At 39.7% G+C, this 25,396-nt stretch overlaps 2 protein-coding genes across 2 annotated transcripts; both read left to right on the plus strand.

Moving 5' to 3' along the window:
• Positions 1–1,067: 1,067 nt before the first annotated feature.
• On the plus strand, positions 1,068–25,389 carry LOC102221881 (fibrous sheath CABYR-binding protein-like). The gene is made up of 11 exons (XM_023335210.1): positions 1,068–1,162; positions 5,555–5,719; positions 7,620–7,664; positions 7,805–7,870; positions 9,512–9,580; positions 22,086–22,175; positions 22,878–22,970; positions 23,471–23,541; positions 24,169–24,216; positions 24,852–25,327; positions 25,377–25,389. Exons 1-11 carry the CDS (start codon positions 1,087–1,089, stop codon positions 25,387–25,389), a joined length of 1,212 nt encoding a protein of 403 aa, XP_023190978.1. The 5' UTR covers positions 1,068–1,086.
• LOC111608935 (myosin-M heavy chain-like) lies at positions 17,947–19,313 on the plus strand. Its single transcript, XM_023335505.1, has one exon. The coding sequence runs from the start codon at positions 18,095–18,097 to the stop codon at positions 18,632–18,634; it is 540 nt and encodes a 179-aa protein (XP_023191273.1). The 5' UTR covers positions 17,947–18,094; the 3' UTR covers positions 18,635–19,313.
• Positions 25,390–25,396: the final 7 nt, after the last annotated feature.

The following is a 25,396-nucleotide window of genomic DNA, read 5'->3' on the forward strand; positions in this document are numbered from 1 at the left end:
ACAGTAGGGTAGTAGAATTCCAACATTGTTTTTCTTTACCCCTCCAAGGGGTCTTTTGTGGGCTCTAGTGTCCCTTATATGACAGTGGCCTGACAGGAAACAGGGAAGGAGAGGGGGGAAGACATGCGGCAAATATCGTCGTGTCTGGGAGTCGAACCCGCGACGGCTGCGTCGAGGACTGAAGGCCTCCAAATACGGGTCGCGCTAACCGCTACGCCACCACGGCACACCCAGAATGCCAACATTGTTATGGCAAGCTGTTTTAAATACCAGCAGTATGATGTTACATCGAGGAACTGAAGAAACTTTCATGGAAAGCAATGTCTCCTGTCATGCAAACACGTAAAGGGGGATGAAAAGGGAGACCAACATAAAAACTGCTGCTAATGTTTAAATGTGGTTTAATATTGTTGGGGTTGATCAAATGAGCTGACCAAACTGTCCACTGTATACTCTGAAAGTTGAACCAACCACAATGGTCTAACAAAGTGTAGTCTTAATGTATTTTCCTGGACCTAGTGGAGACGATGCCTAGCTGACCTAGAATGGCCATAAGAAATATAAATGTCTGTTTGGAGGGACACAGTAGGTGGAGATAGAGCAGGGAAGACGCTGTGGCTGTCAGGTGAAAGGGGGAGCTCCTGGTCCATTAACTCACTCAGTGAGGGACTGATTGTTGCTGAGGTTAGTTCACAGAATCAGGCAGTGCATTATTTAGCACAATCTTTAAATAATATTGTGGTCTATGTAAGATGTAGATGTCAAACATGAGATTTTATTCTCTTTTCTCTGCTTGGGAGCAAATTCTTGTTGACTCCCCCTCCACTTGTTCCAGTCTGTGGAGGACAGTGACTGTGTTCCTTTCTTTGCCTGTATGTCAGGGCCAGCTGTTTAACAGCACTATAAATAGCTGAGTGACCTCCACATCCATACCCACAGCAAGAGTGACTTACTGACTGACCTGACTAACAACAAAACAAGTCAGGAGGGAAGGGCCGGATAGGAACACAAAGGAGGCAGCAGAGGCGGGGACTCAGAGCTGCTTTTTCAGCCCACCACTAGTTGTCAAGCTCTCATACGGCAGGGATGGGTGATCCAGCAAACCTGGTGGAGTCCATCACACCGCCTGTTGTCACAGCGATTCCTGCAGGGGAAATGCAAGGTGAGGAACAGGTCTGCTCATGAGTGACTGATTGGGTAGTAGGGAAGATGAGGGCAGGTTCAGGGCCATTGAATGGGACTGGTTGTTAGGTTCAGAGTGAAGGACAGCTGTCTTCTGAAAACCTGCCGGTCTGGTTGTGTCAGGTCATCCTGTCCTATTAACTTCATTGGTTATTTTATCATGTATTCTAAATGTTTGTTAGAAACCTTTAATGGAGTCAGGTACACACCTATGTTTGACGTTTGGCCACATTTAGGCATTCTGTGTCCAACTGTGCTTTCACACAGTTCTGAAGCAACAAACCTTTTGTACAATTGCAGCACAGACCTCTGTATCACACTTCAACATTGTTCTGGTCAAGTTTTACCTGATAGGTGAGAATTCCCTTACAGGTTAAAGGCACTAAACATTCCTTTTGTTTCACCCAGGTTAGTGAGCTTTGCATTTGGAACAGTGTTCAGAGTTGAGCACTGCTGGGGGTCTCTGAAATCTGACCTAGCAACACAAATCTCCCTTTAGCACCTGTTCATTCTCTCTGCCCTTTCTCCCGTCATGCATTGTGGGATATCTTTGGCACACCCGGAATAACCTTTTGGATCTGGTTCATCCTTTCTGGTGTAGCCTTTTTGCTCCTCCAGGGGAGCTCAAGTCCAGTCCTCCAGAGCTACCGTCCTGCAACTTTTAGATGCATCGTTAGTTCAACAGACCAGGATCATCTCTGAACAGGCCTGAAAATGAGCCATTCATTTGATTCGGGTGTATTGGAGCAGGGAAGCATCTGAAAGTTGCAGGATGGTAGCTCTTGAGAACTGGACTTGAGCAATCCTGCACTAGTGCTTTAGGGTTTTCAATTCTGGTCCTCAGTCCACACTACCCAGCATGTTTTAAAAGTTTCCCTACTTTAACACACCTGATTCAGGTGATTGCAGTGCAGGCAGAGCCTGTTGGATCAAGGCACTGCTGATTTTCATGGTGATTTAAAATACTGTTGCTTTACAGGATCAAAGTACTATAGTATCAACATGTCAAACAAAAATTTTATATGAGCAGAATAATTTTTATTTATAGCAGCACTTATTACTGTTGGTGCTAAAATAATCCAACAATTTCATTGTTGCAATTATAAAAATGTTATCTAAATCCCTTTTAATAATTAAAATTTCAGAGTTTGGATGCGTATAATGTGGAATATTGCACCTTTTGTGGCATATGTATGTCAAAAGTTTCCACACCAGGGCTGTTATTTGTTTCCTGTGGAAATGTGTCCAAAAAAGTGATTTATAGCCTTTTATCAGACAGCAGAGCAGAGCAGCAGATGAGGGAAGGGGATTGAGAATCAGAAAAAATGACTGGCTCTCATGAACTTGACTGTAGACCATAGGAATACTTTGACAGTTTTATTTATTTTGTTACTGCTGTTTTTTTTACATTAGCAAGTAAGGGCCCTGAAATTAAATTTTTTCTATTTAATGGATGAAAACTCAAAATTCCCACTACTAATAAAGTCTGTAAATGCATCAACAAATGTTACTTTGTTAGAAGAATTTTTCACTATAACAAATGATCTAAGTGAGACGTTGAAACTTTGCTGAGTTGTGTGATCCTTACATCTGGCAACAAATCCTACTATTGTTTATCTAGCTACATTAGAGGTTCTAATCTAGAAATAATTAGGGATGCACCAATATGAAAATTTGGGCCAATATTCGATATAAGTACAGGCCATTAATGTTGCTGTGATGGCCAATAACTAGGCCTGTCACGATAGCAAATTTTGCTCAACGATTAATTGTCTCAAAAATTATTGCGATAAACGATAATATTGTTTGAAGACCTTTTTACACTGATTTAATGGAAATGACGTAATAATGCATGCGATTTCCTGCCAAAGATAAATACACTTTATTTTCAAAGAATATTTAACACTGGAACTGATAAACAAAATAAACAAAACAACCAAAAACAAAATGGATTCTCAGTCTCCATTAACAAAAAATGTACTTGATAAAAACTAAACAACATAAAGCCAAAGTGGAAATAAATACTGCATTCAACCAAAAGAGTGCAGATTATGAAGTCTGTATATTATGTTGCCCTTCAGTAATAATTTAATTTAAATAGAAAAAATGGCCACATCGACCACCTGATGCAATAATTCACACTACATGATTTTTTGCTCCTATTTTTCCCCTTACGACAATCTTAGAACGTTGATCTTTCTAAGATTGTGTGGTGTGTTACGGTAGATCGTCTTTGCCGCTAAATCAGGGATTTTCCCCGACTGGGAGCTTTAACTACACCTGTTGAATGTGACAGGTAGCCAATCAGAAAGCGAGGATTCTCCTCGTGCTTTCTGAGGGGAAATTACGGAGGAGAATCTCTAACAGCTGACATGGTGCAACCCGAAGTGCAGCGAACATTGGAGATGATATGTGGAAACAACATTAATGTTTATTCAACATGCAAAGAATATAGAAATGACAAGAGGAGGAGTTGGAGCCAAATTGCTACCGCAGTTGATAAACCCGGTAACTTTTCAGCTGTTCTTCGTTAACGTGACGTAAATAGGTTCTAATGATTTTCATTCAGTCAGGACTGACACTAGCCACATGCATTGCAGGTAGATTGTAGTAAAGCATTGATTAATGCCTGGTTTTAAAATTAGTTCACTGGACTTGTAGCCATTATTTTGTGCCCATTGTTGGACACCACACTGCAGGAACGAACCCGATCGAACTGTTATATCTAGGATTTCTGTCGGCTAATGTGTGGACTGTCAGGTTTTGAAACTGGGCAGACAATCGGCAGACAGATCTAAGATCGTGTAGTGTGCGCTGGGCTTTACACTGAGGAAATGAGGAAGGAGGGTCAGTGGAGAGCACCGGAGTTGAGCCTTTTTTCATTCAGTGTCATCAACAGAAAGAGAAAAAGGCCGGAAGAGACGATAATGCCGATAATTAAAATGACGTCGATAGTTTTAATTTATCGTACGATTAATTGATTTACCGTTTATCCCGACAGGCCTACCAATAACTCATGTTTACCAATATTATTTATATTTCAGTAGTGTGAAATAAGATATAAATAAATATCAGTCATTAATATCAGCCCATTTTAATTTATCGGGCCAATACCAACAAGTTAAAATATGGTTAATATCGGCCAATACCAATGTCAGTCCTGATATAGAATAGAATAGAATTCAACTTTATTGTCATTGCACTGTCACAAGTACAAGCAACGAGATGTAGTTTGCATCTATCCAGAAGTGCTCTATGAGATATAAATATTTATTTACAGATGTACAAGACTATGTATGTATGGACTATAACGGGTTATAGCAAGAGATATAGATATTGTGTATAAATCTAAATATGGGAGCTATATGCACAGATTATACAGAATATACAAGAATGTTAGGGAATGGATTATAGATAAATAATGGCAGATAAAATTTACAGGTTCATATTGTGCATCCCCAGAAATAATTATCCATCCATCCATCCATTTTCTTCCACTTATCCGGGTTTTGGTCGTGGGGCTAACAGCCTATGAAGGGAGGCCCAGACTTCTTTCTCCCCAGCCACTTGTTCCAGCTCCTCTGGGGGAATCCCAAGGCATTCCCAGGCCAGCCGAGAAACATATGTCCCTTTTCCACCGGCCCATCTCAACTCTACTCCACTTGCTTTGTGAGCGTTTCCACCAGTTTTTTTTTTTTGAGGCTGCTGTACTGCTTCCCCCTCCTGAGATGCCGGGTGGTGGCCAGGACCCCTCCCTCGGCTTCCACCCATCCCACTGCACCCAACCTCTTTGGCCCCTCCCATGGGTAAAAGCCCTGCTGCCAGGCGCTAGTTAATGTGCCCCAACTCCAGGCCTGGCTCCAGGATGGGGCCCCGGTGACCTGCGTCCGGCCAGGGAACACTGAATCCAATCCAAGTCATCATTAGGGGTCTTCGGACTGCGCTTTGTCTGGTTCCTCACCTAGGGCCTGTCTGCCTTGGGTGACCCTACCAGGGGCACGAAGCCCCAGACAGCAAAGTTCCTAGGATCTCTGGGTCACTCAAACATCTCCACGCCAATAAGGTGGCAGCCCAAGGATGGGAGAAATAATTAAACCTAGCTTATTGGACTTGTTCTTTGAACCTCAGATACTCATCAAGCTAAATTAACACAGTTACTTTTTACTGGTGGGTAATAAATGTTCTAATTTTTACTGCTCGGCTGTTGATTACAAACATCGACATAAAGAATATGTTTTGCGAGACAAGGTAAACTGGTGCTTTTGGAAAAGCATTATTTACTGACCTTAGTTAAAGTCATCATTTAAATGGTTTCGCTAATGAAAACTAATTGACGGTCCTAAACCTGACGCTTTGTGTGTTTCTGTTCCAGATGCAGGTAAAGGCCTGTTATCCAGTAAGAACGGGAAGAAGCCGGACTCTGGCTCCAGCAGCAGCAGCAGTTTCTTCACCTGGTTCATCGTGCTGGCCCTGCTCGGTGTCTGGACTTCTGTGGCTGTGGTCTACTTTGACCTGGTCGACTATCAAGGAGTTCTAGGTGGGCACATGTTGGAACATACATCTAACACTTAAGACTCATATTGTTGCTGTCTTCATGTATTTGTGGCTTTAACGCTTGCCGCCTCCAAAGTGAATGATAGTGAATTGATAGGAGCTAACTGTATCCACGGTAAATAGCAGTTCAAGAAACATGTCTCTTTCAGCACTTTATCCTGGTTGTTTGGCCTCTTTTTCTATGAACTGTAATTTTAACCAAATGCTGATGTGCAGATGCAGCACTGTGAAATAGGCTGTGGTTTGGCCAGTCCAGTGAGTTCAGTACAAAAGGCAAAGCTGCACCAGCTATTTTAAAGGGATAATTCAGATATTTGAATTGAAGTTTTGTTAGCAGGTTGTGACACTTTAATGCTATGTTGTTAGCATCTTCATTTTAAAAGAAAGATCAGTTTTCCCATTAGAAGTGCACCAAGAATTCGGCTGGCTGATAAATCAACTTTGATTTACCTAATTTTGGGAGACTGGCGATCAGCCGATACCTCCATGAGAATCCGACCTTCTCTCCCTCCCCAAAAGTCTGAAAATCAGCAACAGTCTCCTTCTGCCCTACAGTGACAGACTTGCCCACCAGATAATGTCTGCAAATGTCACCCCACTGCTTGTTGCTATATTTAGTGACTTTGCAGACAAAAAAAACTATGTCAGGCTTTTTAAAGACAGGTGATCAGCCAGAAAAATGCAATCAGTTCACAAATATTCCACGCAGAGGCTAGTCAGGTTTCATCTTAAATCCACTTTACTTTCAAAACCTATCCTAGTGATTTTATGTCTGCTTTTCTAAAAGAAAATACGCTCAGTGTCTGCATTAGTCTTGTGTTTACATCAGTATGCTAATTTCCACCACAGACCATGGCACACTGCAGGTTGTAACAGTGACCTCTCATGTGAAACCTGTTAGGGTTCTCCCTCTTACTGCTGCCCTGGAATCTGTGGGGACTTCAAATCAGCTTTGGTTGAGAAGGCTGAGATGAAATTCTAAATGGATTTGATGAAGTAACTCTGTGGAGCTACTGCAGGGAAGATAGTGACTGCTCATAGCTTTTTAACAGAACTATGCTTGGCACTGGCAAGCAATAGCAGTTTTAGCTCCGAAACAATGTTTTTATTTTACAATATTTTACATAAATCTAATTATTTAATTTAATTTATAGCTTGTTTTTATAATGAGCATAGAAAGAGTTAGCATCTTACCTGCATTAGACAGCGCTCTGTACCATCCCTGTTTAGATGGGACAGGACAGTCAGTAATAACTACCCAGTGTTTTCAGTCCTTTTTATTTCTAAATTAAGCTCAGACTTATTGCTGAACTTGATCTGCAATCTTAACGCTTGATTTAGCACTTAGGTGCTGCATGTAACATTTACATGTAAAGAGGAGACAGCAAATCTCAGGGCCCTCAAAAGACCAGTTTCATCTAATTCTATATTTGAAATATTTCCTCAATATTTTACTGCAAAGCTTTCTTTTGCTGCTTTTCATGATGTTGCAAGTTTAAAAATCCTTCCAGAAGTCTTTCTCGTTTTTAAACTCATCTCTTCTTGTGAGGTTGATATTTTTCCTCTGCTGTGATCCAGCTTGGAATCACTCTGTGCAAATCAAACTGAAGCATCACCTTCTAAAGATGGAGTCTGGAATTTAGTGCTGGATTTATAAAGGAAGAAAATGTTTGTGAGAAACTTGATTTTTAAACCTAATCCTGTTGTATTTTTAAATGCATGTCTGATTGTTGGATCGGTGTCTTCTGATTAATCTGCATCCTCATAAAAAATGATACATTCTTGTCTGTGGTATGTATCTTTGATTAGTGTATTCCTTGTGAATCTCCTTTGCTCCCTTTACTAATCTTGCTGTTCTTCCAAATTTCTTGTTTTGCATGCAGACAAGGCTAAGGGCATACAGATTAACCTGTCTGAAACCTTGCAAGGTAAAGAACACTAGACACGTTTCTCTTGTTGTTATGGATATTTCTATTAGCTGTTTTTGTACTCCACAGATTATTATTCTAGAATGCTTAGTATTGCTTAAACATGTTTACTAAGCCAAAGTTCATTCTGCCTGGATTAGAACCGCATGCAGTCCTGACCTGCACCCCAACCACACCCCTAGCTAGAGCATCTAGTGCATTACAAGGTGAATTATAAGTCAAACATGACTGCAAAACATTTCCTTTCAGATCAGAATGTAGTTTTTTTGTTTTGTTTGTGTTTGTTTTTTAGGTAACAGCAGCTGTTGAAATACTAGTACATCAGGGGTGTCAAACTCCAGTCCTCAAGGGCCGCTGTCCTCCAACTTTTAGATGTGCCTCTGCTGCACCACACCTGAATAGAATAATTAGGTCATTAGCAAGGCTGTGGAGAACTGATCTACACAAGGAGGTAATTAAGCCATTTCATTCCAGTGTTTTGTACCTGTGGCACATCTAAAAGCTGTAGGACAGCGGCCCTCGAGGACTGGAGTTTGACACCTGTGTAGTACATCAACAACTTGGAATGTTGTATAAGTGAAATGTTTCTTACCAGTCATCTCAGAAACTGGAACTCATATATTCCACAGAATCATCACAGTGATTTATTCTAAGTCTTTTGTTTCTTGTCATTTTGATGATAATAGCTTACAGAAAACAAAAACTCAAAATTCAGTTTCTCTGAAAATTCTGCTACTGTGAAAAAGCTCAGTAATGGACACCATAATAAGTGAATTAACCTGCAAACAGCTGAAGGTTTCCTGAGTGCTCTCTCACTCTGGGTCAGTCGGCACAGTCAGCGTCCACAAGGAGGGGAAGACACAGCAAATCAATGCTGAAGAAGCTGGTTATTACATCCAAGCATATTCATAGAAAATTGAGTGGAAGGAAGAAGTGTGGTAACAGAAACAGGGAGGACTGGCCTGACCTTTAACCCCACAGACAATCTGTGGGATGTTGTTAAGAGAAAGATGAGGCCCCAGACCCAACTATCAAAGCTACCTGGACTTTATTACATCTGAGCAGAACCACAGGCTGATCTCCTCCATGCTGCGCTGTGTTGATGTAGTAATTCATGCTAAAGGAGCCACAACCAAGAACTGAGTGCAGAGAAATGAACCGGCTTTTCAGCTGCCTCAGATTTGTGTATAAAAAATCCTGTTTCATTAATCTAATGTAATTTTCTGAGATGCTGCATGTTTGGTTTTCATTATCTGTAAGTCCTAATCATTCAAAATGCAAAAAATAGAAACTTGAAATCTTTGACTCTGTGTAATGAATTTCTATAAAATGAATGTTTCACTTTTGGAGATGACTGGTAAGAAATATTACCATTGTGTAATTGTGTAATGCTGTAATTGTGTAATTACAGCATTACACAATGCTGTAATTTTTCTGGATGTACCTGTTCTCCTTTGACCAGAATATTTTCTAGCATCATTTTATAAATGGGGTCTTCCTCTTTAAGTCCAGGTGTCTGGCCCCTCCCCCTAGGATCTAAATGTGGGGCTGAATCAGTCACCCAGCTGACTGCAGTATTCTAAAGGTTTATTATAAAATACAATTTCCAAGACTTTACACACACCTGGCTGTTAGACTCTCCTTCTGAAGTACAGACTAAACTCCTGATAGAAATACTGAACAGTGATAACATGATGATGAACTTACAGGACTAACTTAATTTCTTTGCTTAGTCCAATTGAATAACATTTTCTGAGCTTCAGTAGGAATGTAGAATGTTGTCTGTTGTCTAGACAGATGCAGTAATTCTGTTTCTGGATGGCTCCGTATGTTTGTGGCTTCTGTAGGTAAACTGGCGGCGTACGACACTGATGGAGATGGTGACTTTGATGTGGAGGACGCTAAGGTGCTTCTAGGCAAGTGGATTTATTTCTTGTTAACCAGCACTGCGTTCATCTGAGCTGCTGACAAGGGAACCAGAATCTAGAGAATTTTTAGTAGAATTAGAGCATGCTATCTGGTGTCCACTTTCAATTAGCTAAGTGCACTAAAATGTATTTGCCAACAGTGATAACATTTAGAAATAAATTTCTAAGAATCTTGACATCAGAAAGCTTTGGGAGATTTTTAACGTACTGTAAGCAATGTTAGGATCTGGGGCTGAAAGTCTCAACATTACAAGATATTCTATTCAGTTGAAAAATACGTTATTGATCCCAAAGGGAAATTAAATGTTTTTGTGACTCATAATATTCAATGTTCTCTGCAGCAGCTTCTTTGAGCTCTGTGACTTTAAATAATCCATCAAGTGTTCTCTGACCAGTTGCCTCTGAATGACCAAATGGAAAGGGAAGCCTCTATACCCTCATGTCATTTCCATGTTGTTCGTATGGAGCCTGGTGATGATAATATGCGATTTGTTCTCATCAGAACCTTGAAACCGCCTTAAATGATGATTAGATGGTATTTCGACTCATAACTTGGCCCAGATGTTCACCTAGAAGCTCATTCTTCCTGTTCCTTCTTTTCTCTGTAGCAAAATCTAATCAAGTACATTTAGCAACAAGTGCTTCACATCATAAAAATACAAAAGTACAAAGTCATAGAACACACAGTCAACAAATGAAAGATTTTGTCAAGTGCCATCATGTTGTTGATTAATGTTTCATTGATTACAGCACTTCTAACAAAGTTTCAGGATAAAATGAGTCCTAAACTTGACTGACTGACGAGCTGGCTCACACTGTGTGCTTTCAAACCTTTCCGTGAATATCATTCTATTTACAATTAGAAGTCATTTTGTTTTCCACTAAACCGGGTTGTTGGATTGATTTGCCAAAGCCCCCAAAACTGAACTAAAATTGGTCAATATTAGGCCTGTCGCGATAAACGATAAATCGATTAATCGTACGATAAATTAAAACTATCGACGTCATTTCAATTATCGGCATTATCGTCTCTTCCGGCCTTTTTCTCTTTCTGTTGATGACACTGAATGAAAAAAGGCTCAACTCCGGTGCTCTCCACTGACCCTCCTTCCTCATTTCCTCAGTGTAAAGCCCAGCGCACACTACACGATCTTAGATCTGTCTGCCGATTGTCTGCCCAGTTTCAAAACCTGACAGTCCACACATTAGCCGACAGAAATCCTAGATATAACAGTTCGATCGGTTCGTTCCTGCCGTGTGGTGTCCAACAATGGGCACAAAATAATGGCTACAAGTCCAGTGAACTAATTTTAAAACCAGGCATTAATCAATGCTTTACTACAATCTACCTGCAATGCATGTGGCTAGTGTCAGTCCTGACTGAATGAAAATCATTAGAACCTATTTACGTCACGTTAACGAAGAACAGCTGAAAAGTTACCGGGTTTATCAACTGCGGTAGCAATTTGGCTCCAACTCCTCCTCTTGTCATTTCTATATTCTTTGCATGTTGAATAAACATTAATGTTGTTTCCACATATCATCTCCAATGTCCGCTGCACTTCGGGTTGCACCATGTCAGCTGTTAGAGATTCTCCTCCGTAATTTCCCCTCAGAAAGCACGAGGAGAATCCTCGCTTTCTGATTGGCTACCTGTCACATTCAACAGGTGTAGTTAAAGCTCCCAGTCGGGGAAAATCCCTGATTTAGCGGCAAAGACGATCTACCGTAACACACCACACAATCTTAGAAAGATCAACGTTCTAAGATTGTCGTAAGGGGAAAAATAGGAGCAAAAAATCATGTAGTGTGAATTATTGCATCAGGTGGTCGATGTGGCCATCTTCTCTATTTAAATCTAATTATTACTGAAGGGCAACATAATATACAGACTTCATAATCTGCACTCTTTTGGTTGAATGCAGTATTTATTTCCACTTTGGCTTTATGTTGTTTAGTTTTTATCAAGTACATTTTTTGTTAATGGAGACTGAGAATCCGTTTTGTTTTTGGTTGTTTTGTTTATGTTGTTTATCAGTTCCAGTGTTAAATATTCTTTGAAAATAAAGTGTATTTATCTTTGGCAGGAAATCGCATGCATTATTACGTCATTTCCATTAAATCAGTGTAAAAAGGTCTTCAAACAATATTATCGTTTATCACAATAATTTTTTGAGACAATTAATCGTTGAGCAAAATTTGCTATCGTGACAGGCCTAGTTTACATTTTGAAAACTGTCACCATGTTGTGACAGTATAATATGAGGCAGATGATCTGCCTCCACCTCCTCCCTGTGCTACTATTGCCATCTGAAAAAATGCATGTCAAAAACCACCAAACAGAGCCAGAAACTCTAACTTTAAAATGATATTTCATTTGGTGTCTGTATTCATTTTAGATTTTGTGTTTAAAGTTTGATTCACTTAAATATTCACATTAACTCCTCAACTAAGCTTTAGCTCCAGTCTCCTGTGCTTTGCTGCTGTGGTCCATAATAAAACTGAGTGTCCAGATGTCTATTCATCATTTCTCTACTTAAAGTTAACCTCATCAGGGAGTTATGATGCTCTATCAGCCATGTTTGTTTGGAAACGGTAGTGCAGAGGCCAGTGACTTCACATAAACAGACTGTAGGAGTTTTAAGAAAGTGTTCATTTTGAGAACTTAAAATTATGACATTGTGATTACGTTTTGATTCAATTGATTGATTTTTGTATCATTTTTTTTATAAATGTGATCATAGCCCTGCTGGCTTACCTTATGCAGCCTTTCACTGTGGCTCAGCAGCAGAACGGCTGCATGTTGATTTCAAACCTTAGTCACATTTGTCCTTTCAGAAATCCAACAGCTAAAACTGTTGATGAGAAGATACGTCAGACCCAGCTCTTTCAGCTGCTACATTTGATCAGCTACGTCACTATGCTGCATTAATAAACCAGGAGAAGATTGGAGAAGATTTTAGTTCCAAATCTGCCAGCCACTGGGTTCAGCTGTTCAAACAGAAAATCAGTCAGTTTCTGTTACTGCTGAGCAATCAGTGCAACTTTACATAACAATTGTTGCACCTGGCTTGACACCATAAATTATGCTTAGCAGAAATTTTGCAAATTATAAAGGAGCAGAGTAACCATGTCTAAATGTTCTCCTTTGTGACCCCCTCTGACGGCGCACAGTCCATCAGAAATGGAATGTTAGATTGGCTCTTTATCGTCTTTAGATGTGTTGAAATATATACATATTTGTTTTTTTTACACATGAATTTTTAAGACATGTATTTATGAATCAGATCTACATGAATATATAATTGGAACTTTATAAATATAGGAGTTAGGCCCTTTTCAGCATCCAAATAACATGTATTGGTTTGCTGATGTTATTCCACTGCCCATGTAACAGATTAGATTTACATTTTTGCAAATAATTGGATTTATTATTTGTCATCCTTGTGAGGTCACAGTAGACCCAGCATTAGTTTTCCTTCAGTGTACTGTGTGTTCATGGCTGTCTGCACATAGTGATCAGTGTAATTCTTTTCCCCATAGGCATCCCTCTTTCTGTTAGCCTAGCTTTAGCCCCAGGCAGCGCTCCCAGTGGATCCTGTGCAGATGGTCTGACTGGTTCTAGTTGTGTAAACAGTTCCCTCGCCACCTAACCTTCGTTTTAAACTTCTCTTACCTTTTCCGTTTGTTTCTCCCCCTCCTTCTCTCTCCTCTCCCCCATCCTCTCTTCCCTCCTCAGCACATGTTTTTCCTTCATTTGATCAAACTTTCTTTTTTTCCACCTTATGTTTGTTGTTCACTGCTTTTGGTTATCACCTCCACACATTTGGTCCCTGAACTTCCCCTTCACCTCCCCCAACCCCTCACCCTCTTGTCTGCGTAGGCCTGACCAGTTTGGGCTGCGGTCAGGGGGAAGCCCAGGTTCTGGATTGGTTAGAAGAAGTGGAGGAAGGTGGCTCTGATTGGTTAAACAGTTTCTTCACTTTCCTGTTCGGTGTGATAAACCCACTAGAGCCCCTGGAGGACAAGGAGGATCATGGCACCTCAGGACTCATGAATGGTCAGCAGGAGGATGAGGAAGAAGATGAGGAAGAAGTCAGACAAAGAGGTGCTAAAGACGATGGAAATAAGGGTCAGAAGATCGTCATAGTGGGCCTCCATAACCAGTAGTAATGGCAGCAGCTGCTCAGAACAGTGCAGGGTGTTCTCTCCCTAACTGCTTTAGCAGGTTCTGCCTTTTATCATTTCAAACCTTTTATAGATACCAACGTCTCCAAGCCAGGGTATTGCTATCCCAGCCTATTCTCTCAGTGGAATTTAGTTCCTTTGTGAAGGACAGCTCCATTCTGTACAAACCCATACCCTTCACTTCAGTCTCACCAGTCCCATTCAGGTTCAGGCCAGATTGGAACTGTGATCCAGTTCCAATCGATCAGAGCAGACTGACTGGGCCCCTGGCAGACTTGGCCATCCGTCTGCTGCTGTAGTCAGATGACTGTAAAACATGTAACCGCTTCTTTAGATTTCAGTTTCTTCACTTCAGAAATCCAACATTTCTGGAAAGCTGGATCTCAAACTTTACTGACTGGATTCCTGCATCAGCAGATCTTTTCCTATGATGTCAGCTCCTTAGCCTTGACATGGAGAGGATCCTCAGGAACTCTGCTCTCACTTTCTCTCCGTCAGCCCTTAAGAATTTAAACGTACACTGCCTGGCCAAAACAAAGTCACCAGCTGGATTTAACTAAGCAAATTGGTCCAAACCTCCTACTGCATAATTACTGCTTGGGCAATTATCTTTCAGCTGACAACAAGTTATTTAATATTTAGCTTCTCATGTCTTAAACCATGTGGAAAGACGCATCCTGTCATTGTGTAAAATATGTTAGATGTTTTCTCTGCTTGGTGCAATAATTTGAGCCTTTTTGAAACAGACTAAAGAGATGCAGAAATGACTGGGTTGTGAACTGCCAAGGTTTTATAATCATTTGAAGGCAAAGTGGGGAAGCATTGACTTTTAGGAAGAAATGTGGCCAGAAAAAATGAATGATGGCTGATCACTGAAGTGTTCTGCTGTGGATCGTCCTCCAGAGTTCAGACCTGAACCCCACTGTCACTCTTTGATATGTTCTGTCTGGACAAGGCTGTGAGCAATGGTCAGACTCTCCCATCATCAATACAAGAAGATCTTGACAAAAAGTTAATGCACCATTGGATGGAAATAAATCTGGTGGCATTACAGAAGCTTATTGAAGCAACTCCACAGCGGTGAGCTAAGGACGATCCGAACAAATGTCAGTGACCATTTTGGTGGCTTTTTTTTTTTTTTTTTGGCCAGTCGGTGTATATTTTCTGCACAAGCCTGTTGACAACAGCCAGTAACACTGTAAAAATCATGAAATGTGTTGAGGCTCCGCTGCATGCCAGAAACCTGAGCTGAAATCAGCTGCTACACACTTGTACAGTTTGCATGCATTTGTGCATTTTTATGCCTCTTTCAAGTTTAAAACTTTTAGTTTTATATTGAGCTAATTTTCTTCACTGGTAAGAATAAACTTTTTGTATTTGGAATAAAACAAAATGTAAATGTTATAGTAGATAGATGATTAGTACCCAGAATGCTGTAGGAATGTGGAAACCAGACCTGCAGGTTCTTCCTCTGGCGATGTGTGATGCATCTCAACTTCATGCTAAACTGTGAAATATTATCAGATTGATGAAATTATTTTATGACAGACACAAAGCCACACATTTATTCCCAAAAGAAAGCAGAATTATTGTGCTGAAGGGAATCTAATGAGATTTACTCGAATTACAGATTATTAACATTTGTGATGGTGAATATCAACCTCAAATTTACTGCAATAGTTTGTGGTTGTAACTACTTTCATGACAAAGCTTTATCTAAAATTCAATTAAATCTTTTAGACTTATAACTTCTCAGTCCTTAGTGAAACCAGCTGTTCAAATAGATTTCATTACACTGACTTGTTGGTACAGCTCTACCCTTTAGCCATGCAAAATAATGATTCCATTTGTTCATATTTTGAAACATGAACACAGCATTTATTATTCCACTCATTGAATCAATAGTGACCATTTTATTACCAATGACAAATTACCACAATTTTTTTTCTATGATAGATGACACTATATTTCCCATATCAAGTTACTAGCTGTGTTTTTAATTAGTATTTCATATATTGAGATTTAGTCACACCGCAAGCTCACTAGATCTCAGTAGATCTCTTCTCTCTGAACAATATGCAGCAACAGTTCCATCTTCTCTGTGTGCCTGCCTGAGCAGGAACTGCTAACCTGGCCTGTTCCTCATCTAGCTGGCTGCATTTATCTAAAACACTGGATCATAACTGATTCAGACACTTCTGTCCTGTTAAGCTGCAGATTAGATAAGTATTTGTTCCCCTCTACAGATTTTCTGAATGCCAGTTCCTCTGTCTCAACACTGAGTATAGTTCTTCCTGTCAGTGACAGTTACAGGCTTACTGAGCTGAAACCTGCCTCAGGTGTATTCAGTGAATGTGAAGGGTGTGTTTTTCTGAGTCACAGTTTGCAGTGAACTCCTAGAATAGTCAGGAATACTTGGCTTACACCTGATTTTTAAAAACAGGCTTTTCTTGATGTGAAATGAACCACCTCTGGCTGTGACTTGTTCACAAACCTTTAAAGCAGAAAAAACAAAACTGAATGATCAGCTTTATTGATTTTTTTTTGGTCATCAAATAATTTATGAACACTTAAACATTACAGCAATTTAAACAGCTTAATTGAAGAGGTACATGTAGAAGCACAAGGCTTATATTTCTGCCTCTGCTATACATCAGTGTGAGCATTTTCTGCTGTGAGACTGTTCAGGTGACTAAACATTACATTTGAATGGAAAATGAAAGTGCCTAACCCTTGAAATACATTAGCCAACAATTACTGCACTCCCAAAAGTCCTTTGCTAGATGAATATTGCACACACTGACATGGCGAATGACGGTACATTGTGCAGTTCTAGTTTTAATGTCTCATACGACAGGATCTCTTTACACCCCTAGTTACACCAGATATCTTATGCGTGGTGTTTTTGTAGTTGACTTGGCAGTTATTTTATGTCACAGTTTAGCAATGATTCAGGGGGAGTGGCTGATACTTTTCCTCAACAAAAATGTATATCTTCATATTTAATGTTTGTCTGTTGCTTTTGAGTTCTGAACTTTTAAAGGTGTAATATAAAGACATGAGGTGATCAGAGGATTGTCAAAGCTGACGAGAGTAAATATTTGGTGAATAGGAACAGTTTTTTTAATCCTTATCTTGTTTTTATTAAACATCAGATGATAAACCTGTAGAAGGGGTATGCAGAGGAGCAAATAAAGGTATAGTTACAACAGCCACAGCATGAAGATGTGTTGTATTTAAGTGTAGCATGGACTAATAGATGCAGTGTAATCCTCTTCTACATGGTTTTGGTCTTGGACTAAACAAAGTGTGACTGTACTTGGTTTTCATTTGAATGAATTCTCAGTTTACTGGTTTGTTGAGATTTACAGATTAAAATTGAAACCACAAGTTTACATACACAGAACACTTCACATGGTTGGAACGGAATCAGACCAAACTTCTCTTGCTTTAAGTCAGAATGACTACTTGATAAATGAATCGATGCATGAGAGAATATGTCAGATTTATTTATGGATGTCTTCAAAATCAGAAGCTTACTATATATTTACTGTCTCTATAAACGATGAGGAAATGTCCAGATGACGATGTCATGGTTTTGGAAACCTCTGATTGGTTCACTGACATATTTGAGTAAACTGGAGTTACACGTGAGGATGTATTTCAAGGCCGTGGAACACACCGCTTTCTGCTTTGACATGATGGGAAGGTCAGCAGAAATGAGCCAAGATATCAGGAAGAGAACCATGGAGCTGCTCCAGTCTGGTTCATCCTGGGAACCATTTACTGATGCTTGAAGCTGCTGCGTTCCTCTGTTGGAAGGAAGTTAAACTCTCGTAGTAAATTTGTCTTATAGATGGACAATGACCCTAAGATATAGCCAGGTTACATAGTGACTACAAAGTCAGTGTTTAGGTGTTTAGGTTTAGGTGTGGTCATGAGAAAGCCCTGGTCTCTTTGCCCTGTAGAGAATGAGGCGGCCTACAAACCTGACTCTGTTCCAGCAGTTCTGTCTGATGGAATGGACCAGCTAAAGCTGCCAAATACGGAGAAAGTATGTAAACCTCAGATTTTAATAAATATGTTTCATAGGCTTTCTCTCATTATTGTGGCATTTGGAAAATAGAAATAATTTTGGTAACTGAAATTGACCTAAAACAAGAGAAGTTTGGTCTGGTTTAACTTGAGACAGTGAGGAAAAAATGTGTCTTTTTATTCAGTGTATGTAAACTTCTGGTGTCAACTGTATTTGCTGTGGATGGACATCCTGAATTTAAACTGACTTTCCCATGGCTGCCTGCTGAGAACCTGAGCATGGTGTTGCTGCTCATCCTTCCTCTGATTGGTGTGGCACCAAACAGTGTTGTTGATGGTTCTGTCCCAGAATCCCTTTCACCCAGAGATGTTGGCTTAAAGCTTCGGGAGGCTCTGAAGCAGCAGCTGACAATCATCCATGAACGTGTGGAGGCCAAGAAGATGGCTAAGCTGGCTCTGGCTGAAGTCAGGCAGCTGCTGGCTAAAGAAGAGGAGGAAAAGGAGCTGGACCTGGGCAGGAAGGAAATGACTGCCAGGGTGAAGGAGAGAGTGGCCAGCAGACTAAAGGAGGAGGAGGAAAAGATGGAGAAAGAAGAAATAGAAAAGGCTCTGGAAAAAGTGCGAAAGGAAAAGGTTAAACAAAACGGCGAGGAAAAGGAAGAAGAGACCAAAGATAAGGGAGGGGAGAAGAAATCAAAGAAAAGAGAGGAGAAGGTGCTGGGAAAGGAAGTAAAAAATAAAGAAAAAGTTAAATTGACTCTCAAAGAAAAATGGAAGAAAATTAGAGCTGAGAAATCTGTTAAAGAAGGCAAAAAATAAACTCTGAGCTCTGTACATTTTATAAGAAAGGCAATCCCAGTCACAGCCATTTTTGATTGGTGGACTGGTAGTCAATATATGTTATACTTAATAGTCGTTATCTGTGTAATAAATACCAGAACCTCTAAATGATGAGACTATAGGTCCTGATCTGTTTTACCTGTGATTCCTGTTTTGTTTAAATATGACCCTTTAAATGGAGCCAGTGCAGTCAGCTGATCTTTGTATGGAAACCAGTCCTTCCATTTGCACTGTTGTGATGAGCCTGATGCAGCCTATCAGAGCAAGGAGTCATGAAATCACACCTCAATAACATCTCATATTATCTATTTTTGCTCTTTTTTTGTGAATTAAAAAAATCTAATTGCTCAATAGATTTTTAAGTGTCTGAGTGTAAAATATTAATATTCACAAAAGCGTTCGGTGAGATCAGTGAGAAGGCTGCAGTGTTTATGCTCGTTATTGTGTCGACTCTTTCTACTGAATTTCCCAGAAAAATGGATCAGACTGGCAAAAATCAAGCCATAAATAATGTTTTCACAGAATTAAAAAGTTTTCTATTAAAAATGTCATAATTTTTATGTTCTGAAGTTTAACATTTGCGATAACACTTTATTTGATGGGTTGTGAATAAGACTGTCATGACACCGTCATAAACATGACATAACACCTGTTATAACATGACTTAACACCTGTCATGAACATGAGGAAGTCTTCATGAATATTTATGACTGTTGTCATAAAGTGGCATTCGGTAAATCATAACACTTTAATGCAAAGTTGACATTATTCAAAATGTCTTTACTGATTAAACTTTAACTTTAATAGCTTAAAGATACATAATTTTTAAAGTTGAATCACTAATACTTTTATAACAAATTTATGTCAGAGCATGATTTCTTGGTTAATGTCAAGTTGTCATAACAAAGGCATTTTGAATAATGTCAACTTTGCATTAAAAGTGTCATGATTTACCAAATGACACTTTATGACAACAGTCATAAATATTCATGAAGACTTCCTCATGTTCATGACGGTGTTATGTCATGTTTATGACGGTGTCATGTCAGTCTTATTCACAACCCATCAAATAAAGAGTTACCAAATGTACAGAATCATTAATGTTGTAGCCTTTAAGGATAAAATTATTTAAAATAATAGATGGAAAATTAAAAATAATACCTTAAATTAGGTACTATTTCTCATTATGTATGATCCCTAACACACAGCATATCAAAGCAATATTGATATTTGACTGGACTGAAGAATCTAGTGGACCTAGCTTATAAGATGGAATAAATTGATTTTTCTCTTGCCAATAAAGATTGTTCATCCTTGTAACTGGTTTAAAACTTTTTTATATATATTTTGTGTTTTTGTTTGTTTTGTATTTCTTTGTATCTTCACAAGTAAATTGTGTATCAGCATTTGAGTTCAATGAAGTTGGAAGACTTGATGCCATAGGATAATAACGCTCCCACGCAGCCTTCCTGCACATTTAATCCTGTTTCATATCCATTCAGGATTCAGCAGAACACTAAATTCCACTGCATTGGTCTCAGTATACACGCTCTAGTCCACAGGTATCAAACTCCAATTCTCAAGGGCCGCTGTCCTGCAGGTTTTAGATGTGCCACAGGTAAAAAAAAACACTGGAATGAAATGGCTTCATTACCTCCTCCTTGTGTAGATCAGTTCTCCAGAACCTAATTATTCTGTTCAAGTGGTGCAGCAGAGACATCTAAAAGTTGCAGGACAGTGGCCCTTGAAGACGGAAGTTTGACATCCCTGCTCTATTCAGAGCAGAAGTGCATCAGAAACAACACATATGCTTCAAACACATTATGGGACTTGATGTTTCTCCAATTCTGTTCCATGTCCTCACGTTTCGACTTGTGTAAAACATGTTTTACAGTTGTTACAGGAAACTGTTGAACAGCAGCTTTAGGTCTTCACTGTTAACTTTACAAGTTTTTCATTACAATTTCAATTTCTATACACAGCTCTGTTGACATTACTTTGGGGTAGCATCTGTAGTTACACATTTTAACATTAAAACGTTCGTGTGAAATCCTGGATTGTACTTAACCAAGTTGGTTAACAGTGAAGAAAATGGACAAACATAATGCAGTTCAAATCTACTGTAAAAAAATTGAATTGAATTGACAAAGTTACAAAGAAGAGTTTTTGATTAGCCATACTTTAACAATACTAGAATGTTGAAATGCTGGGAGAGGCTGCTGACTTCAAAGGAAACCAAAACCATTAAAACAAGTTGATCAGAAAGTCATAGTGGGAATGAAGTCTGTAAATACTCAAGGGTTTATTGCTAAGAATGCACTGAAATGTAGCTTATTGGGTTTTAGTGAACAAACACATGAAGTCTAAGGAACACAGCAGGGAACTGAATGGGGGGCGGGGGGACTAAACTGGGTTTAGTTATAAAACAAGACTCCAAGGTTTAAATCTCTCGGAGATGGAAAACCAAAGGCTTACATGGTCTTTGGTTACAGTCAAAACGATGAGTCCATAGAATTGCACAAAAATCCATGAGGGACGGCCGAGTCCCTGCTCGAAATTCCATGAAAGAGGTGTACGGAGCCTTGTGCCAGAAGCCCATTAAAATGCTGTCTACATCGTTTTAAACTGTGTGATTGTGAGAGTGAGTGGGAATAAAAATAGCAACAGGTATTTTGTTCCATATAACACAGTAGGAGTGTAACAGGTAAACCTTTTATGGATGCAAACTCGATTAAAAACCCTCCTGTTTAGGATTGTATTTGAAACGTAATCAATTACAAATTTATTGATGTAACTTGACTTAATGTTGTGTTTTGATTGTTGATTCTATATTGCATTGTGTTTCTGTGTTTGATATGATGTAAAGCACTTTGAAATGCCTTGCTGCTGAAATGTGCTATACAAATAAAATTTGATTGATTGATTGATTGATTGCTGGAAGACTGACACTTTGAACACATCCACTGCACCATGAAATGGCAGCATGTTTCTTCAGCAGGGCCGGGGGGGGGGGGGGCTGGTCAAACCAAATGGGAAGAAGGATGGAGGTAAATCCAGAACACTCTAGAAGACAAGCTGCTGGTTGTTAAAACAGACTAATGGATCACTAATGAATCAGCCCCGATTTCCTTAGTTTTGGGTGATCAGTATTTTAAAATCAATTATTCATTCATTAACAAAGTCTCTTTTTTTAAAGACCTTTTTAAGTCACCATACAGTATTAAACCTTTTACTTCACAATTTGCTGTGGTGTGGTAGAAATCTAGAAGTTTCTGGTCATGATGTGACAAAGTGAGGGTAAAAATGACGGGATGTGAATACCTTTGAAAGGCTCTACATACATGACAGTATTACACAAACATGTGCACTCTTCATCTGTTCTTTACTCTTACATGCGACCTACCAACAATCTGTGCATTATTTAATATAGGACTGAAAGAAAAGGCTGCTGACGCTTTCACCCGTAGTGAGGATTCTGCTCCTGCTGTGGATGCTGAGGAACCTGAACCAACACCAGAAGGTACCACATGTTCCAGGTTTGACCCTCAGCAGCAAGTCAGGTTCAGGCTGAACTGAAGGCCTCAGCAGGGCTGTTCCTCACACCATTTCAAGTTTAGCAGATTAAGACTTTTGTTGTCTGAAACAAGGAATTGATACATTTCAGAACTGATAACAGTTCTGAAATGTAAATTAAATGTTAAGTTAATTTAAATTATAACCACATGAGTACTTTTTATATTTGGACTTGACTTTTCCTCTTTATTCATTTTCAGTCCTGTTCTACCTATTTTCAGATCTTATTTTTGCTGTTGCAAATTTAATATTTTGTTTTTAGATTTGCATCTATTGGTTTTACTGAGGATAAAATTCTACATGAAGGAGATAAAACAGGGTTATTACATTATGGACAACATAAAAATGTTTAGAATTAGATCCTGAAGCACTCTGTTACCAGTCCTAACATGGGCAGTGTTGGGTTGGATCTACAGAGAAATCCAAAGATAATAACTTTCACATTTAAAACTAGTGCATTACACCAAATAAGTCATTCCTAAACCATTATATGCTGCTGCAGATTAGCAATGTTTAAACTTGACATTAACAGTATTTACCTGAGCGATGCCTCATCCATAAGCAGATCCATGTGACTCATGGTAGGTTTTCAGACAGCAGCTCTTTGGTGCTGAACTATAACTTTCTTTATGTCCTGATCTTTGCTCAGCCATAGTTGAACCGGACCCTGAGCCTGTGGAAGATCTGACTGAGGATGAGATTGAAGCTGCTGTGGCAGAGGAGACTGCAGCGCCATCACTAGGTGACTATCTGCAAATGGTATTATTATAATAAGTGTAGATCTCTTCGGTCTTAGCAGGGATGTCCAGTGATTGTCTATGCCAGGTGTCAAACTGGAGGCCTGCAGGCCAAATCCAGACCACAATAGCTATTTATGTGGCCTCCAATTAGAACTTTCAAGTACTAATGAAAAGCAGCCATTTGTCAATTTTTTTAACAGTTCATTAATGGGTCGTTTGATCAATAGGTTCTGCTATAACCAGCTGTTTTTAGATCAGTCATGATCTAAAAACATGATCTTCATGTGACCTGAAATAAAAATGAGTTTGACCTCCTGACCTGGGCTGATAATAGAACATTCAGCCAATAAAAATCTGTGGTCCCACATCAGCACCACTGGCTGAATGTGGACCATATACAGCAGGTTCTAATGATCCAGGTATGGGTCTGAACTGTGAGGGAGTTCTGAGCGACTCAGAAAGCTTCATGGACATAGAACACTTCTCTGCTTCTCTGTCCTAGAAGCTGAGCCTGAAGTACCTGCTGAGCCTAAGATGGTGGAACCAGAACCAGAACCCGAGGAGATTCCTGAGGTTAGAACAGTCCAGCAAGTTAATCTCCAGCTCACTTTTTATTTTGGGATGTTCTCTGTCTACTTGCATGTTGAAACTGAAATGTTTTGTCGTTTATTGATTGATTGACCAGAAACCAAAGGAATTATGGGTCGTAGACAGTCTGGTCGATCAGCTAGTTGAAGTTTATTAGCTGGCTTGCTGGAGTTTTATTCTACAACTGACCCAAATTACTGTAGTTCCAAGAAAGTCATCAGAAACGATCTTAGAACAGCTGGCCACGGCCAGAACTCTACACACATTAAAATAGCAGTCAGTCTGCAGCCTCAAAACCCTTTACATGCTGGACACTGAGCTAAATGAGCTCCTTCTGTCCACACATCCTATGCTCACCAGCTAGAATGGGTGGGATTCTTCATTACTGAAGAAAAACCTTAAGACTGGAGCCAGCATATTTTCCTTTTCTGTGTATTCATTGAGGAGAAACAGTTCATCCCATAGTCCCAGAATAATACGTTTTAATGCAGGTTACAAATATGTAATACAATACATATTAGTCTTGCTTCCAGTTCAGAACTTTTCTTATCAGTTCAGTTAAATGTTTATTTCAAATGTGTAACATTTACGTGGCTGTGTGTGATGTTTTAGGTGATAGAGGAGGATCCAGAGGTGCTTGAGGAGGAGCTTCCTGTGGAGGTCTGTGATATGATCATTCTGTTACATCATGGTGGTAATAACTGCTTTTTAATGCAACTATTACAACTGGAAGTTTGGATGTGGAATAAAGTAAATTAAAGTATCTTAACTAGGTTCAGGTGTGCAGCTATGCATTTTAGCAAATACTAGGGAGAGAAATCCTGCTTTTGAAATCTACCTTTTAAGTAAAGCACCTTATAGAAGTCCATATCTATAGATTAAAATAGCATAAAAAGGTTTGATGTTTGTATTCAGTTCTAAAAGTGAAACTCATGTGGATTTCTGGAATTAAACCATATACAGATTTAACAAACGGCTCTATTTCAGTCATTTATTTCTGTCATGTTTGTTGAGGATTTATTGCAGCAAAGGAAAACCTGAAATTCAGTTTCTCAGAAAATATAAAAATTCTGAGGGTTGGGGGTTACAGCTGTAATTGATAATCTATTTGATATTCTCAGAAATAAAAGCTTAAATACATTATTCTGTGTTTAATGAATGGACCTTTCAGTTTACTTTTGAATTACAAAAATGAATGAACATTTTTATGCTGTTCTACTTCCTTGAGCTGCAGCTGTAGCTGTAAACGGGAAGTGTAGGTGTGTTTTTCATAAAGTGAAGTATTTCTGCCTCAGGAGGAGCCAGCTGAGGAGGAAACTGAGGAGGCCAGGGATGCAGAACAAACCGAGAACTCTGATCAGCCCATAGAGGAGGAGAAACTTCCTGCTGGAGTTCTGGAGGAGCCAGTTCAACAGCAGGAGGAGGAGGATGCTCCCGCTGAGGAAGCGGCAGAGGAGACCTTCGCAGAAGAAGCTGTGGAGGACTTAGCTACCACAGAAGAAGAGGAAGAACCTGTGGAGGAAATGGGAGGAGCTCCTTCAGAGGAGCCTGCTGGGGAGGGGCCTGCAGAAGAAGCTGGACACTCAGAGGATGTAGCTGAGGATGAGACAGAGCCCCCAGAGGAAGCTGCTGTAGAAAAACAAGAAGCAGCTGTGGAGGAGAAAGAGACTTTCTCAGAAGAACCAACCATAGAAGAAGAAGCTGATGAGCAGGAGGAGCCTGCAGAGGAGGAGGAGCCTGCAGAGGAGGAGGAGCCTGCAGAGGATGAGGAGCCTGCAGAGGAGGAAGAGCCTGAAGAGGAGGAGAGGCCTATAGAGGAGGAGGGGCCAATAGAGGAGGA

This window comes from Xiphophorus maculatus, chromosome 6 (genome assembly GCF_002775205.1).
Source record: "Xiphophorus maculatus strain JP 163 A chromosome 6, X_maculatus-5.0-male, whole genome shotgun sequence".
Classification (NCBI taxonomy): Eukaryota; Metazoa; Chordata; class Actinopteri; order Cyprinodontiformes; family Poeciliidae; genus Xiphophorus; species Xiphophorus maculatus.